At 40.6% G+C, this 18,997-nt stretch overlaps 1 protein-coding gene across 1 annotated transcript in view; it reads left to right on the top strand.

The window, feature by feature from the left end:
• The first annotated feature begins 3,096 nt into the window (after positions 1-3,096).
• si:dkey-240h12.4 (death-associated protein kinase 2) overlaps positions 3,097-18,997 on the top strand; it is a 30,107-nt gene continuing 14,206 nt past the window's right edge. Inside the window, exons 1-5 of the mRNA XM_047384020.1 lie at positions 3,097-3,329; positions 5,257-5,351; positions 14,885-15,106; positions 17,209-17,347; positions 17,428-17,557. Coding sequence (XP_047239976.1) covers positions 5,290-5,351; positions 14,885-15,106; positions 17,209-17,347; positions 17,428-17,557 — 553 coding nt within the window. The 5' untranslated portion in view covers positions 3,097-3,329; positions 5,257-5,289. The remainder of the gene's footprint in view (positions 3,330-5,256; positions 5,352-14,884; positions 15,107-17,208; positions 17,348-17,427; positions 17,558-18,997) is intronic.

Here is an 18,997-nt window from a genome sequence, read left to right as displayed (position 1 = left end):
TTATTAGTTAAGTGGTTTTAGGCTACTACTGGATTTATTTTAGAATAGTTTCAGATGGTTTTAGTGATAATGCCCAAATAAGAGCACCAAATTGTAGCCAAACAGTTTGGAACAAAAGGAAAAGGAGCAGTGTTATGAAAAACTACAATCAGGAATGAAAAAGGATGTTGATTGGAATGTATACTCAGAGCTTCTCACAAGCAGTACTATCTGGCCTTCCTTTCATGTCACTACACCTCAGAGGAGTCTGTTTTCATGTGAGTAGAGCACAAGAGAAGCCCATGCAGAGAGTACAAGGAGGCAGACACAAGCAGAGCAGGGAGGAGGGATACCCAGTATGGCAAGAGAGAAGCAAACATAACGAGTGAAACCATTCATGTTTCTAAAATGCAACTTTTCTGCATATTGTTTTATGTTTTCCAACTTCAACACACTCAGGCATTAGCACTTTGCTGCATAAATTGATGACCTTTGGGGAAATTGATTAAGACACCTGAACACGTTGAAGCAGAAAAACCCGCAGGGTGGGATGATTGAGGACCTGTGATGTCAGTTATCTGTTGGCAGAAACTCCTCAGCCAGAAACATCCAGGTAATCTAGAGCATAGTCATGTTTTTCACAGTGTAGTTGATGATCAGAAGTGCAATTTATGCAGGAGGATTAAACTATTATCATACTATCAGCCAGTTGAAAAAATCTCCATTGTTTACAGGGACTCAGAATATACACATACAATGACATATGCCTCAAACCTGAAATATGAATATGGCTGAATATAATAACCCCCTTGTGTTAAATGCTGAAGGAAAAATAGTATTTCTGTTTAGGCTACAGTTACAGACTTAATAATCTTGATCATTTTGTTATTTCACCTACATAATACACAAAGAGCCATGGATTACTGGAATTATTGTAGTGTTTTTATACTGTTACATTATTCTTATATTGTTGTAGTTAATAAAATGTTTATATGCCTAAAATCTTTGTCCTGTGTTTTATCATAATCATGATCAACTAACTAAAGGCAAAATCACAAAATCATTCAATGATCATGACATTTCAAGTAAAACTTATTGGTATTGGCGATACTAGCCCTGTGCTGACTTGGTATCCAATCAATACCAAGTCAGCACTGGGCCACGAACACCTCCTCTCCTCTGATAGCTTCTGGCATTCCTTTATTTGACTTCAAATAACTGTAATAGTTTATAAAAATGTTCTATTACCATTTTTACTTAGTGTTTATTGGGCTTAGGATGACATATGTCAACAGGCGACTGTAAATGTTTTTTTGTGTTTGTGTATGTTCAACAAGTAATAATGCAGTATTGATTGAAACAGGAGAGACTCCACAAGAGTAAAGGAGGGAGAAACCTTCACATGCTGGATTAGGTTAATAGGAATTGGAGAAGAAAAGCCAACAAATAAGGTACCAAGATATGAAATGGATATATTAGAATTCACAAAATTCTATTCAATCAGTACTGTTATATCCAGATGTCAAAATGGACTTTCTGGGCCAATTTCTATGGTTCCAGAGAAATAAAGATAAGGAAATAAAACGTTTTCTACGAAAATCAAATTGTTTTGACTGATATTTGGAGTTAAGCTTTCATTCCCACCTCTACTCATGTATTGTATTCTCTTTATGTTAGACAAGCATAAAATACTAAGGAAAAATCTTTAATGGTCATATTTCACAATAAATCTTTAAACACACCTTCCATTTCCTTTTGGCATTAAATGTCTTAAAGTTCTTCATATTGATTGAGGATCGGTCCCTTTTGGCTGCTTGAATGCGAGTGATGGGCTAAAACAGATAACAACAAATACATCAATGACTGAACTCCTAGCTTAAGCCATCTATTTAATCCATTAAACAGTACTTATCTGAGAATGAAAGACTTGTTTAAACCTTTATCCATGGATGAAGAAGACATTCTTCAGCTGTCAGTCTTTCACTGCAACGTACAATAACACAAAATCATAAATAATCTGTCCGTCCGTCCGTCCATATAAACTCCTGTCCGTCCCTGTCAAGACATGGTGCATTTCTTTTTAATTGGTCGGTTTCCTGACACAGGCTTGGCCTTTAAGAATAGTCCAAGAATTTTCAATTGTGTTGAGGCTGGTAGCCATATAATGTTGCAAATTGGAGAGGTGGTTAAATTTTTTTTCTCTATTCCTAACCCCTGAATGATAGCACAAATAAGTTCAAACAATATATTTACGTTTGTGCCTTAAATTCCTTTATGCACGTTGTTTTTCTTGTGTAGCAGTACTATTTATGCTTATAAACTCCTGCATGTGTCAGCCCTCTATTGTTATTGTAGACTGGGGTTGTGTGTATTATATCTGTAGTTTTAGAAATAGATGTTAAATATTAATCAAAAGCCTACATGCAGTAATAAGGAAGTATGACAGATCATTCATGTCAAACCACAAATACAGTGACAGTTCAAGTAAGGGAACATTTAGTGTGCCTCTGACTTGTTAAGGATTTATAAACACTAGTGTAATACCAGTGTAATACTAGTATTACACTAGTGTTATAGGTTTTCATATAACTATCTTTACTGTTGGTAATGTCTGGTGTCTATAGAGTTTTATGCATGCACAAGATAAATACTGTACCTATATTACATACTTGGGATTTTTTATCAACAGCTTCTTGATGAAATCTTTGGCCATGGAGCTGGTCATGCTGAAGTACTGCTTATCAAACTGATAGTTGGTAGCAATGATGTTTTTCAGAGTTTCATGGTGTGCATATTTCAGTACATTCATTCTAAGTGCTACCTTTGCTTGCGTGTGCGTGTGTAGACTTTGTAATGAGGTAAGGTCATAGCTTTCTCTATGCCATAGTGTTGTGAAATAAAGGTTTTCTACTAGCAGATGTGTAATAATCTTAAAGGGGAAATTTTGCTCACGTGGGATTTTTTCACAAATGAATGAATTAAAAGTTGGAGATTCTTTAACTTTACGTGTGCGCATCTGCATTATACAACACGTATTTTAAGGCGTTTTAAAAATAACGTCACTAATGGAAAGTGACTGAGATATATGCAGTTTCGTTTTCTCATACACGTTTTTCTGCCTCTGCAGCCCTTTACTACCAACTGGTGGAGCTAATGCAGCAGTTCGTTGTTTATAAGGGGCCACTAAAGCCGAAAAGAAGACAGCCGTTTTCCGCATTCCTTCTTCGCCCTGCTCGCAGCTCCACAGCCGGGCCAGAACCAACGCGCTGCTGGGTGGGAGCTTCTGGTCATACATGGGATAATAGTACGTTCGGCGGAACATTGGAGCAGGAACAACTGGGTCTGTGACGGTGAGTGTTATTATTATTATTATATTAATTGACCATTTAACATATGTAATTCCCGAGATGTTGCCCACGGCCTTTTTTGAAACTGAGGGAAAAAACTGCTCCAAATGTTCACATTTAGCAGCATTCCACGGCGGGTGTGGCAGAGAGCCGTGGGGGTTAGGTGGGACGGGAACGCGAGAAAGGATTATTTTATGTCGTGTTTTAAAAAAAAAAACTGCTACATTTTGAATAGTTGTTATTAAACATGTCAAGGGATGTTGGTTGCCATCCAGACATTATCACGCATTTAAGCCAGCGAGATCTGCGCATTTGTTTTTCTAGATTTTTGTGTGTGTGTGTGTGTGTGTGTGTGTGTATGTGTGTGTAATGCGTTTTGGGGGGACTGGGTAGTTTGTGTGTTTTATTGATTAATCCATATACTCCATAGCAGTAGTTATTCAGTTATTCAGTAATGGTTTTGACTTCCATGTTTACTTCCAGTGCACCTGAAACTTTTTTTCTTGAGCAGTATGTTTTTTGAGGGGATTCTGAGTTCTAGGGACCAATGACAAGTTTCATCATAGTTATAAAATATAAACGGTTCTCATCTCTGCATGAATGAAATATTTTTACATTTAAAGGAAAATATCACATACATTTTTTCTAATGGAACAAGGTGAGTGGCCATTTCTAATAAAGAAATATTACAAAAAAAGAGGTAGGTGTTTATACAACTAAAAGGACGAATGTTTATATGTTTTTATATTAAATTGTAGGAGATCAAACACACCTCATATGATCCATAAAATCAATTGTACAATTGTTCAAGTAGAAACTTTAGTGGATAATTATTTCATTTGTAAAATCTTGAACATCAGAGTTCCAGATCACATTGTGACTGAGCCATTAGTCACCTTTTTCAGATCATTAAATTTAGAAGGGGAACTGCAGCTCAGTGTTTTCTGTTATAACTCACCTAAAGAGGAAGTCTCTTCTTACAGCAATTCCATTTTTGGCCCAACTTTCTTTGTATTTCTCAAAAGCTACAAACAACATTATGCAGAGGACACGAGGAAGAATTTTCATGAACTTTGTCATTCACAGAGCAATTAAAAATACATTTTTGACACTTTGACAGAACACAGCACACCCCCCCCATGTTGTTATGCAGAGTGCCGTGAGACATTTACAGAAATATATGAACCCAGATTTTTAAGCAAAGACAAAATTGGCCCAAATTAGTATGACATATGGACAGATCCTTTAAGCTTCGACATTTTTTAAGTGTAATGGACTGCGATGGACTGGCGACCAGTCCTCCTGCCTGTAGACTGCTGGAGATAGGCACCAGCTCCCCTGTGACCCACTATGGAAGAAGCGGAATAGAAAATGACTGACTGGAGTTATAACCATTCCATAGCTTCATACTGCAAAATAACAGTGCTAACAACTCTGTCACTATGCAGCATAAAGCAGCAGTTAACGTTGTGGTTCTGAGAATAAATCCATGTTCATAATGTATTCCTTTTGTTCCTATTATGAAATGTGAAATGTAGGCTCCTTTACAAAGAAGACTTAGGTCTATTGTTTGAAAGTTGGGAAATATTATTTTTTTCTTACTGAGACTGATAATTTTTCAATATACAGTATAAATATAATAAAGTAGTCAGTGAATTACAGGAGATGATGAGGCTCATCACTTCTCTACATACTGATACTACCCATGCATTGTGTGTAAGCTTTAAACAGACGTTATTCATATTCATTCATAACATACGATGTTTTTGCAAAATGGCTGACCTCTCCGTGAACCACATGCATTGAAATTACATGTCCATTTATTGTTAACATTTTGGTTTTCAAATCCCCAGAGGACCTAAAGCCTTTTTTAAAGTTTAAAGTCTAGGTTTTGAAGAACATAATATATATATATCTTTATTTTCTACAGTGGACAAAGAAGACCTATGTGAAGCACTTCAACATGGCCCTTTTCAAGCCTGAGAATGTGGAAGACTTCTATGAGATCGAGGAAGTTCTAGGAAGGTACTGATATACATACTATAAGTGTTTTAATGTTTAGGAGTTGTAAGTTGAGTTTACTGTCAAGCAGTTCTCATTTATTAATGTGTATCAAGTATTAGGAACTCACTGGACCTTTACAGACCCCGTTTAATGGGTAAGAAACAGCCTCTCAGCATAAGAAACATAAGAAACACATGTTATTTATTTAAAGCACTCTTCCAGGTTCTGGTTTCTGAATCCTGACATATTTGAGGTTTCTGGGCTTCAACAAAGATAGTTTAATTATTGTAAAATAAACAGGCTTGTGCAGGACTTGATTATAAACCGTTAGGATCACAATTTGTTTTTTTGGAATTAAGTTTGTTTCAGTAGGGGTACATCAAAGACATTCAGAAAATATTAAAAATCAAGGATGGATGACCATAGTGGCCATCCATCTAACCACCACCTTCCACAGCAGTAAACCTAGGGGGATAACGCTGAGTAGTTTTTGTTTGTCTATTATCTGAAGTACATAGACAAAGGTTGTCTAAATACCACCATTTGCTGATTAAAACAACATCATAAAGAGATTCATAATGCAATTAAAGGCTATTTAAACATTGAAAGAAACCACATAATTGATGCTTTGTTCTTGTTCTTCTGTAGCTGTTTCTGTTCCTGTACTCTAATTTCCTCTTGTGAACCGGAATAGAAACTTTACAAAGTCAATTCAAGCAAATCATACAGATTCGAAGTCAGGTTCATACATTCCAATTAATCCTAACTATTAAACAGTGCAGTCAGATTCAGTTATTTATTCAAAATTGTTTAAAATGTTTTCTATCTAAGGAAATCCAGCAGATTGCATCGAGTCAGAGACTTGTAGCAGTGACTCCTCCTGAATGAGCATGTAGAAACAGTGGACAGTCACTGGCGTTGACTTTGCAGCAATCCCTCATACTGAGCATGCATGTAGTGACCGTGGAGAGAAAAACCTTTTTGGCTGGGATTGGTCTAACATACAAGTTGAAGGTTTAGATGTCTAAGCCTAAGGACTATCACTTGATATTTGGCATCACTGGTATTTTATTGTGACTATTTTTGCAGTCACTTTAAATTTTCAATCAAATTTCAACATGGATTCATTTTATTGCAACATGCACTATTAAAAAAAAGAAAACACAGACTGAGCAGCTTACAGAGTGCAACTAATAAGCTAATGTCACCGCCTGCAGTCTCACAATGTTCAGCCTTCTGTTTGAGCCTGCTGGATGTTTTAGAACATGCCAAAACTATTCAAACTAACACTGTGACATTCAGGTTTTAGTTTGCAGATAATTATCGGTTTTTGATGAAATTTTAGACCTAACCACCAAAGTAAGAGTCATGTCTGAATGTCAGTGAGACTAATTTGAATAAAGCTTCTTGATGAGGTCTGCTTGCTTAAAGCTCTATACATTTCTGGCACCACAGTACATATAGGCTGTTATTTGACTTACCCTGAAATGGTTGTAGGTTTGCTATTTTGCTCTGTATGCTGGGAGCTCTGGGCAAACAATCATCTGTTGAAATGTGTTTATAAAAAGAACTACACTACATAGTAAAACAATTACTTTCTTTTTTCCTTCAAGCCTTAGCGATGTATTTTCTGTTTAGCTCTAGCTAAAAGCCTGCCTGTACGTCTTTCATCTCTTCTTGTTATGCTACCAGCTGCGGTTTCTGGTGTTATGTTTTATATATACTGTTTGCTACTCTCTCTTACTTACTGTTTCATTGACACCTGAACTTCTTAAAAATAATCATTACAATTTGCACTGACTTAAATGGGTCTTGTTTTGGATTTATGATTATTTTATTGTTAATATTTATTAATTCTTTTAAATCAAAAAATCATAATTTATATTTCCTAAAAAAAATCATTCACAACCAATAGATATTAGAAGGACACTATTTGATTGTGATTATTAGGCTAATAGCCCTTAATAATTGAAATTAATTAACTGTCATCAATAATTATTAGCCAAATCACACTAAATGTAACTGTATTATCAAGCCATTAACCAAAAAGGGTGATACGAGCACTAACCTTAGTTGACAGAAAATCCCTTTTATACAAAATAAACACAAACACCTTCTCTTTATCTTTGGGAAAATGTATTATTATTTATTTGCACCTAACTAAAACACACACTGAACTACTACATTTGATCAATTTTTACAGAATTCACACTGAGTATTAATGTAGATCAAAGCAGCAATTTATGGACGAATGTTTGGATTAATCAAAGCTTTGGGTTGACTTGGAATATGGAAACAATGAACAGTGATGAGTCTTTATCCACATAGATGAGGCCTTCAGATCAGTAGCCTAGCTCCTAGCTGCTTCCAGCTAATGGCTAATTGATTAAAACAAGGACCCATAAAAACCCACGGGGGAAACCAGTGGAAAGAACAAAGGCAACAAAATGGGTAGGGGAATGGGATGATCAGATCCACTGGCAAGCTCTGACTTACTTCAAATAGCTTCAACAATACAACTTTAACTCGCAGCTGATTTAGGATCAGCTAATCGAAAACGCAGATTAACCTTCAAAACACAGTGAAACCGACATTCGATAAAACTTTGCTTTGGATTGTTCAGCTGGATGGCTGAGCACGTCTTTCAAGGTACTTTGTATTAAACTCAAAAAACACCAACATTCAATAAAAGTTTGCATAGAAGTGTACAGTTGAAATACATTGAATTAAAACACTGATGATCCTGGATCACCTTACTTCTAACCTACTTTATCCTGCTCAGACTACAAGAAAAAAAAAAGGACCAAGAAACAAATTTATTTGAGTGATGTCTTCTCCTGGACAGGTACGAAGGTGCGAGCGTTCATACGTTCATGAACGGCTGAGAAACGGTCAGCTTCTCCTCCTTCAGCAAAAAGGGAAAGGATATGGTTAGCCATGGCCAGTCGACTAAAATAAAAACAAGCAAGGTAGGATAATCTCCTCGGAAAAATCCTCAGTTGGATTTTTTCCCACCTGGATAGCAAACCTGCTATGACTCAGGTCTTCAATCGTATTAGGAAAATCTGTTTGTTGCTCCTCCAGTGGGATCTTAAGCTTTGTCAAGGTCTTCTTCAAAGTGTTGTTGAGGAAGGAATAAGTTAACTTGTCTTCTGATTACAACTGAAAAGTTTAGTTGTGTTTCTACTGTTTGTTTACACGACAATGGCACACGTTTTCTTTGAAAATAGCACAATTTAAGAATGGCTTCCAGAGTGTAATAACATTGGTGGATTGCAGGGTGCTTGCTTATGCTGCTGACTCTTGAATCTAAAGATAGTGCTCAACAAAGTGCTCATTTTTTCCCGTTTTGTAAGCAGGAAGTGTTTGTGCATGTTGTTGAGTTCGAAGAACATACCCCCAACTAGTGGCGCTAGAGGGTAAGTCTTTACTGTTGCCATGTGAACAAAGTTTGTAAAAAACAATTGTCACGTAGATGAACAGAAACAGAAAAGGAAATCTCATTTTCAGTGGATTGTTCTCATATAAACAGGGCCTCAGTTCATTGCTGGGGGGTTCCCAAGGTCTTCCCAAGCCAGAAGGGATATGTAGTTCCTCCAACGAGTTCTAGGTCTTTATAGGTGTCTCTTCCAATTGAGACGTGATCAGTAAACCTCCAAAGGGAGGTGCTCACAGGGCATCATAATCAGATGCCTGGCTCCTTTAAATGTGGAGGAGCCGCCTTCCCTGGATGACCGAGTCTAGCAACCCTTACAGAGAAAGCTCATTTTGGCCACTTGTATGAATGATTTTGTTCCTATGGTCGCCTTCTATATTTCAGACCCATATGTTCGTTCGTTCGTTCGTTGTCTTCCGCTTATCCAGGACCGGGTCGCGGGGACAGAAGACTCAGCAGAGACGCCCAGACGTCCCTCTCTCCAGACACCTCCTCCAGTTCCTCCAGGGGGAGCCCAAGGCGTTCCCAGCCCAGCCAAGAGACATCGTCCCTCCAGCGTGTCCTGGGCCGTGCCCTGGGCCTCCTCCCGGTGGGACGTGCCTGGAATACCTCCCGAGGAAGGCGTCCAGGAGGCATCCAGTATAGATGCCCGAGCCACCTCAACTGGCTCCTCTCGATGTGGAGGAGCAGCGGCTCTACTCCGAGCCCCTCCCGGATGGCTGAGCTCCTCACCCTATCTCTAAGGGAGTGCCCGGCCACCCTACGGAGGAAGCTCATTTCAGCCGCTTGTATCCGTGATCTCGTTCTTTCGGTCATGACCCAAAGTTCATGGCCATAGGTGAGGGTAGGAACGTAGACCGACCAGTAAATTGAGAGCTTTGCTTTTCGACTCAGCTCTCTCTTCACCACAATGGACCGGCACAGCGCCCCCATTATTGTTGCAGCCGCATCGATCCGTCTGTCGATCTCCCGCTTCATTCTTCCCTCACTCGTGAACAAGACCCCGAGATACTTAAACTCCTCCACTTGAGGCAGGAACTCCCCTCCAACCTGAAGAGGACAAGCCACCCTTTTCCGGTCGAGTACCATGGCCTTGGACTTGGAGGAGCTGATCCTCATCCCAGCCGCTTCACACTCGGCTGCGAACCGCCACAGCGCATGCTGTAGGTCTTGGCTAGAGGGGGCCAGCAGGACCACGTCATCCGCAAAAAGAAGAGACAAAATCCACTGGTCCCCAAACCAGACCCCCTCTGGCCCTTGGCTGCGTCTAGAAATCCTGTCCATAAAAGTTATGAACAGGACCGGCGACAAAGGGCAGCCCTGCCAGAGTCCAACATGCACTGGGAACAGGTCCGACTTAGTGCCGGCAATGCGGACCAAACTCCTGCTCCGCTCGTACAGGGACCGGATGGCCCCTAATAAAGGCCCCCGATTCCATACTCCTGGAGCACCCCCCACAGGGCATCACGAGGGACACAGTCGAATGCCTTCTCCAGGTCCACAAAACACATGTGAACCGGTTGGGCAAACTCCCATGAACCCTCGAGCACCCCGTAGAGGGTATAGAGCTGGTCCAGTGTTCCACGGCTGGGACGAAAACCACACTGTTCCTCCTGAAGCTGAGGTTCGACTATCGGTCGGACTCTCCTCTCCAATACCCTGGCGTAGGCCTTACCAGGGAGGCTGAGGAGTGTGATCCCCCTGTAGTTGGAACACACCCTCCGGTCCCCCTTCTTATAAAGGGGGACCACCACCGCAGTCTGTCCCCGACCGCCACGCAATGTTGAAGAGGCGTGTCAACCATGACAGCCCTACAACATCCAGAGACTTGAGGTACTCAGGGCGGATCTCATCCACCCCCGAAGCCCTGCCACCGCGGAGCTTTTTAACCACCTCGGTGACTTCAGCCTGGGTGATGAAAGAGTCCAACCCCGAGTCCCCAGCCTCTGTTTCCACCACGGAATGCGTGATGGCAGGATCGAGGAGATCCTCGAAGTACTCCTTCCACCGCCCGATAATGTCCTCAGTCGAGGTCAGCAGTCTCCCGCCCCCACTATAAACAGTGTTGGCAAAGCACTGCTTCCTCCCGCACAAGCTCAGGCTCCTCCCTCCCCAGCGAGGTGACATTCCACGTCCCTAGCCTAAGCATCCGGGGATCGGGCCGCTGAGGTCTCCACCTTCGTCCGCCACCCAATCCTCTTTGCACCGGTCCCTCACGGTTCCCCCTGCAGGTGGTGGGCCCACTGGGGGATGGCCTCGCGTCTCTCGTTCGGGCTTGGCCCGGCCGGGTCCCGCGAGGAGCAACCCGGCCACCAGGCGCTCTCCGACGAGTCCCGACCCCAGGCCTGGCTCCAGGGTGGGACCCCGGCTCCGCTGTACCGGGCGACGTCACGTGCCTCGATATTTTGTTCTTCAAGACCCATATGTCAGAGTCAGAGTGTAGACAGAAGTGTAAATAGAAAGCTTATATTTCTTGTCTGGGCTCTTTCTTAGTGTTGGACATAGTTTGAATTTGAACGATTCCAGTTCAGATTCCAAATTTTGATTCCGGTTCCTAGCGATTCTCAATTCCAATTTTTTTAAGAGGCATGGTGAGAACAGGTTTACATTAGATAGCTAACCAGAGTTATTTCAGGGTGAATTACCCTGAACCTTTCTATAAATTTTAATGCTATGAACTTATATTTTATGAATTTTCTTATGAATTTCTCACAGGGCTATTTTCAACCAGTATATAAATATCAAACCTATGAGCTTAAATATAAACGTTAATATAAATTATTAACAAAGTTGGGAATTTTTCTTTAAAATGAACAAGACAGGACTTCACCTGATTATCAGCAATTAATAACCAAACAGCTCTCAGTTATTGCTTTATGAATACCTGCCTGGTGAGGTTTGCTATTATAGACCAGTAGATGAAGGAGTCAGTTTGTGCACTAGTGTTCTCAAACAGCAAGCCCTGCACACATGTTAATAAACACAAAGAACTACTACAAAATACAAGAATTTGTTAACAAAATGCTTCAGCTAACAAACTCTTTAACTAAACTAGTATGGTAAAAATGAAAAAAAAAAAGCAAATCTAATAAATTATGGGAAAAGATTCATAAAAATGGAACAAATAAGAATGATACTGACACACCAATAACTAATATAATGATGCAGTGTTATCACAGTTAGCTAACAAAGAATAACCAGTTTAAAATGAAAGGGAAAAGGGAAAATAAAAAACTATTTTATTAATATACATATTTTTTAATCGCTTTCTAAATTAGAAATTGATAAGATCTTGGGCATATGATTCTCAATGTTTTATTAATTAGTTATCATCGTGATGGATTGAATGGCTTTTTGGAAAAACTGATATGAACTCACATTTTAGTTGATGAATGGTAGACATAGCGACGCCACATCCAGGATTAGCGGCTCAGCTAACAACAAAGAAAACAGGGGCTGCGGCACTACTTTGTGCCATATGTATTTACTTTGAGTACCACTAATAGAGAAACAATTTAGCACATTTAAGGACTATGCTGACATATTTTATGCTAGTTAGTGAAGGAGAGGAAGGGAAAACACAGATAAAACAGAACAGGTTCACTCTACAGTGCTACTGTGTTTAGAGCTAAAACTACTCTTTGAGATAAAGTTTGAATCACTGATTGCCTCAGCTCCTGCTTACTTCAGCCCAACACAGTTTAAGAATCAGTAGAAAGCAAAACACAATGAAATAAATATTTAAATAGCTTTTTTCCTAAACTAATTTTCTCTGCCCAGACACAACCTCTTACTGTGAACCGTTCTGATGAACAGGAGAGCACGTTGAGTTGAGCAAGTTAGATAAACGGAGAAGAAGTGGCAACCGCTCTTGGTCTAGCGGCTGGGGCGAGAATCTTTTCAGACTAGCGCATGCAACAGATGTGCAGAGCTGAGGTTTTCAAATGCGGTCAGGGGAGTGGAAGGAAAACCACTTCATAACACGTGTCTTCTTCCAAAATCTTTGGCTCAGATTCTTTCCCGCATAAACTCAGACAGCCAGTACCAGGCAGCTAGTCTTATTTTCGGGCAGGGTACAGTCACCAAAAACACAGACAGCTGACCGTAGTTTACTGTGGATCCAAGGTTTCAGTCATGCAATCTTTTACTCGGGACGTGTCCTCCTCCAATGCAGCCTGTGCAGAGCTTTAAGGCAAAGAGGAAGAACATTGCTCTGCTCAGCTCGTGCTCTCGGTGGAGGAGGACGCTTTTTCTCTGTCTCCCGCACCCTCCCATATCTATCTTGTCTTTCCTTTTGGAGCCTCTCTTTGCATATCTTCCAAAATTTTGAGTGATGGATTTGGTCAGCTGGTCTCTCAATGCAATTGATCGAATTTTCTTGACGAGAAGACAGGGTGAAGGGGAACCATCTTGTCCAGATGGGACATTTTTCTCCGGATACACGATGGACTCCTGGCAGAAGTGGAGGATTGTGTGTTTGACGATAATGTCAGTCGAGGATGTCGAAGATGTGTACACAATTGGATGTTTGATAACAGGATTTCTGCTTTTTGGAGTCGGCAGTTACCAGGCATATTGAGAAATTCGGAAAATGTCAGCAGCTGTTCTGGCCATTGTAAGGCTGACTGGCATGTATGATGGTATCTGCAGAGCGATCAACACGCAGACTGAGATGTTATGTGAGCTGAACCGCAGACTGGATTTGATCCTTACACAGGATCGCAGGCAGGTTGCGGTTCCTGGACTCAGGGGTGAAATGGGATAAATCTTGGAGAAAGTTGGTCACTCGCATCTGGCGGAAAGGACCTGGAGTTAGGCTGTTTGGATTCGCAATTGAAAAGCACCAGCAAGACTTTCAAGGCAGACGGAAAACTAAGAGTCGGCCTGACCCAAAACAATTGTTGTTATTTGAATCTGGCTCCCCTGTATGTCCTTGGATGCCCGGCTATCTTCAATTTCTCTTGGATGTTATATAAACAAGATGCTCTGCTCCCTCTGCCCCCTCCCTTCCCTGAGGACATCTGTGGACCTGCTCAGAACGGCCGGTTGATGAACATTCCAACGTACCATCAAGGACAATGGTCTCTGTGACAGTGTTTCATGGACTTACTTGCACATACTCACATGCACACACACACATGTCCAAGATAAACATATGCACCCCTTCACACCGCCTTCACCGATCCCGGCATGATGTTGTTTTGTATATGTGTTGGTTTTTTGCAATCTCAAACTGTATCCTGCAAAGGATAAAGTGTGAAATATGATTTTTTTCCCTCTACTTACCTAATGTGGCCTCTTTTCTCATGTAGCAAGGGCAACACCTGTGAGTGGGCAGCAAAGCCTCGGTGACCCGTCCCCCCATTGTCTTGTGTCATGCGTTGTGTCTGGATGGGTTGAAATTCTAATTTCCCCTCGGCGATCAATAAAGTATTTTTGAATTGAATTGAATACCCCCATGACGTCACGGGAATTCCAGCTGTAAGGAACTCCTTCCTGGGAGCTGTCTTGAAAATGGGTTAATACTGTGGTATCTGAGATTTAGAGTTTTTACCAGTGTCTTATGTTATCTTTGTGCAGTTCAGTCCTTGTTCTCCATGTGGCTGGGTTGGATTACCAACACTCCACTCGACGGTTATTTAAATATTTTCATCAATGTTCAAATAGGAGAGGTATGGCTCATGGCAGGCCATCTTATAATAGTTCAATGCTTTTTTCTGCTTGAGTGCTTTTAGCTATATGCTTTGGAGGAGTCCAATGAAAATGTAAACCATTCTATAATTACTTAATTATTCTATACATAATTAAACGTTTAACCAATTTGCATAATAAACTGAATCTGACTGCACGGTTTGATAGTTAGGATTAATTAGAACGTATGTACCTGACTTCAAATCTGTATGATTCAATTCAATTGACTTGAGAAAGTAAAGTGACTTTGTGAACTGCATTGAGACGATGTGTTGTGAATTGCCGCTATATAAATAAAACTGAATTGAATGGATCATTTCCATCTATTTATCAATTAGACCACCAATCTCCTAATCTCCAATCAATCTCCACAAACTGTAGAAAGTCTCTATGAATGTATTGTTAAATCTATTCTTGCCCCATTTAGTGGGCATTTTGGTCAGGTTCGAAAGGTCCGTGAGAGGACATCGAGGACTCATTGGGCTGGCAAGTTCCTGAAGATTCGAAAAAATGCCTGCAGCCGTCTGGGTCTGGACAGGACCAGTGTGGAACGAGAGGTGGAGATTCTACAGGTTTTACACCATCCAAATATTGTGGCCCTCAAAGATGTCTTTGAGAGTCGATCAGAGGTGGTGTTAATTCTCGAGCTGTAAGTGTCTGCATTTCGGTTATTACTTTTATCAGCTTGTATTGTTTTCTTCTTCTGCTAGACTATTATGTTTGCTGTATTTTTATATGTTCTTATATTTAACACACAGAGGAAAGGAAATATTTAAGGTTTAAAATTTATTTTATACTAACAGCTGGACATACCTTGAAACTATAAAAAACTAATTCCTGGAGCATTTGACAAAATTATTTTTTACATATCCTCATCACACTCTCTGACAAGATGCAACCCTGGGCTTTGAGCCATGCCAGTCATGTCAGGAACCACATGTGGCCACTTTTAACTCTTTCTACTGCAGATAATGCACTGGCTATATGCAAACACTTCACACAATCCCATTGAGGACAAACCAAGGTGTCATTATAACCAAAGAGTTACGCTACATATTACACAGCAATGATCCTAGTTTTAGAGATACTGTTTTAATTATGACATTGTAAATCATACTCAGCTGTTTGCAAGCATCTAACTAATGAAAAATATTGGCATCCTAGAATGCATGGCAAGTTTTTTTTTTGGACACGTGTTTATAGGTTTTAGACCTGAAAGGCTAATTTAAAAAAATAGAGTGAAGGGAATCTACTGGAAAACAGAAAATAATATCACAATGGCTGATATCACACCAAACTTTATACACCTGCAGCCATGGAAGTAATCGGAACACTGGAATTCTTGATTTGGTGGTGGGACACAATACTTTTAGCAATATAAATTATATTTTCTGAAGCACCATTAAAATCTACGTTCAAAACATTATAAAGACTAATAAATAACATATAGTTAAAGACATAAATTTACATACACTGTTTAAAAAGACCCATGACCTTAAATTAGACTAAACCTTTACTGTTTTAGGTCACTTAGAATTACCAAAATTATTTTTTGCATAATGCCAGAAAATGAGACTGATCAAAACAGAATACTCTAAATTATTAGATTAAGGAAAAAGGAGAAACTATGAAGTACATGGGTGGTAGCCTCATCTTTTGTTTTCCTGAAGGAGGGACTGGTTCATTCATCAGGACGCACTGCCTGATGAGGAAATAACATTATGTAGAATTATTGAAGCAACCCTTCGTTTAAGCATAGTCTACAAATTTTTGAAAGGGTTGAGGTCAGAGCTTTGGGAGGGCCGTTTCAGACGTCTGAATAGTTCACTATAAAAACAGTTTTGATATCATTGTCCTGATGGAAGACCCAATTCTGTCCACGTTTCAATCACCTGAACCAAAATGTCACCCTGAAATGAAGAGACATTTGTCAGGAAGTCCAGGAACAGCCCAGTAACCTCCAAGACTCAGTTATAAACTGGACGTTGCTGGAACCCCAATGTCCCTGTCCACAGGGAAGCACGTTTAATATAGAATAAGGGGTTGATCAGTAAAGAGTAAAAGTAATAACCATTATTACTTTTACCCCCTCCCCAACTAAAGATGGCTTCATTGGGAAAGAACATTACATTATCAGCCAGCTATCAGCCAGGAAGATGAACATTGGGGGCAAAAGGATGTAGTGTGACCAACACCAAGTGCTAACCTCAGCCTCATAGAAAATTTGTGCCCAGAGCTGAAAGGCTTCTGTGGGCAAGGCAGCTTGAGTACCTGATTCAGTTACATCATTTCTGTCTGGAGGAATGGGCCGAAATTATAGTAAACATTTGTGAGACGTTTGTGGAAGGATACCCAAATCGTTTGACCCAAGTCATTCAGTTTAAAGGGAATTCTACCAAGTACTAAGGAGAGGTAGGACTTCTGAATTTGAAGAAAGTTTTAAAAAGATTTAAAAAAATCTTCCTCTCATTATTCTAGCATTCATCAAATGGAAATATGTTTGGTAATACTAACTAAGGTAAAACAGGAAAAATGAGGTCTAATATGATGTCAGACAGTGACAAAGCAAGTTATGTGTTTTTTATACTGTATATGAAAATATCTGGCCTTACTTGTACTGTGGAAGAAAAACAGGTAAACTAAAGGGGAAAAAAAATATGTTCTCGTATGTAGACAGAACTACAGATTTATCAAAAAGTAATAGTAGACTGAATATAAATACTGTAACACAGTGTCTGTTTGACATTTTAGTGTTAGTGGAGGAGAGTTGTTTGATTTCATTGCCGAGAAGGAGAATCTTTTGGAGTGTGAAGCCATTGAGTTTCTAAAGCAAATCCTGGAGGGACTGAAGTTCATGCACAGGAACAACATTGCCCATTTCGACCTGAAGGTAACAGCAACTGTTGCTTTGAAACACCACTTTTCATTACTGTGTCATCTTACAAATATTGTGTTCTGCTCCAAATTTAGCCTGAAAACATCATGTTGTCAGACAAAGCTTCCCCACACCCCAACATTAAGCTTATCGACTTCGGCCTGGCTTATCATTTTGACCAGGGAGAGGAGTACAGAAGCACAAGTGGAACCCCTCAATACATTGGTAAGGAGAAATAAACCAGATTTTATATTTTATATGATATTAAAAACTACACTGGGTTCAGTAGTGAATCTTCCAGCAAGAGTGACGTTTCGGAAGGCCATGTGACTTTATTGGAGTAATTGCAGTGTCACACTGGAGGTTCACACACACACACACACACACACACACACACACACACACACACACACACACACACACACAAACACAATGTTTGTACAGGGCTTGGACAATGAAACTGAAACACCTGGTTTTAGACCACAATATTTTTTTAGTATGGTGTAGGGCCTCCCTTTGCGGCCAATACAGCGTCAATTCGTCTTGGGAATGACATATACAAGTCCTGCACTGTGGTCAGAGGGATTTTAAGCCATTCTTCTTGCAGGATAGTGGCCAGGTCACTACGTGATACTGGTGGAGGAAAACGTTTCCTGACTCGCTCCTCCAAAACACCCCAAAGTGGCTCAATAATATTTAGATCTGGTGACTGTGCAGGCCATGGGAGATGTTCAACTTCACTTTCATGTTCATCAAACCAATCATTCACCAGTCTTGCTGTGTGTATTGGTGCATTGTCATACTGATACACGGCAATGCCTTCAGGATACAATGTTTGAACCATTGGATGCACACGGTCCTCAAGAATGGTTCGGTAGTCCTTGGCAGTGACGCGCCCATCTAGCACAAGTATTAGGCCAAGGGAATGCCATGATATGGCAGCCCAAACCATCACTGATCCACCCCCATGCTTAACTCTGGGCATGCAGGTACGCTTCTTTGGGGCTTCTCCACACCGTAACTCTCCCGGATGTGGGGAAAACAGTAAAGGTGGGCTCATCAGAGAACAATACATGTTTCACATTGTCCACAGCCCAAGATTTGCGCTCCTTGCACCATTGAAACCGACGTTTGGCATTGGCACGAGTGACCAAAGTTTTGGCTATAGCAGCCCGGCCGTTTATATTGACCCTGTGGAGCTCCTGACGGACAGTTCTGGTGGAAACAGGAGAGTTGAGGTGCACATTTAATTCTGCCGTGATTTGGGCAGCCGTGGTTTTATGTTTTTTGGATACAATCCGGGTTAGCACCCAAACATCCCTTTCAGACAACTTCCTCTTGCGTCCACAGTTAATCCTGTTGGATGTGGTTCGTCCTTCTTAGTGGTATGCTGACATTACCCTGGATACCGTGGCTCTTGATACATCACAATGACTTGCTGTCTTGGTCACAGATGCGCCAGCAAGACGTGCACCAACAATCTGTCCTCTTTTGAACTCTGGTATGTCACCCATAATGTTGTGTGCATTTCAATATTTTGAGCAAAACTGTGCTCTTACCCTGCTAATTGAACCTTCACACTCTGCTCTTACTGGTGCAATGTGCAATCAATGAAGACTGGCTACCAGGCTGGTCTAATTTAGCCATGAAACCTCCCACACTAAA

Source organism: Girardinichthys multiradiatus, chromosome 13 (assembly GCF_021462225.1).
Source record: "Girardinichthys multiradiatus isolate DD_20200921_A chromosome 13, DD_fGirMul_XY1, whole genome shotgun sequence".
Lineage (NCBI taxonomy): Eukaryota > Metazoa > Chordata > Actinopteri > Cyprinodontiformes > Goodeidae > Girardinichthys > Girardinichthys multiradiatus.
Note: the sequence above shows the minus strand (reverse complement) of the source record. Positions and strands in the feature narration are given on the sequence as shown.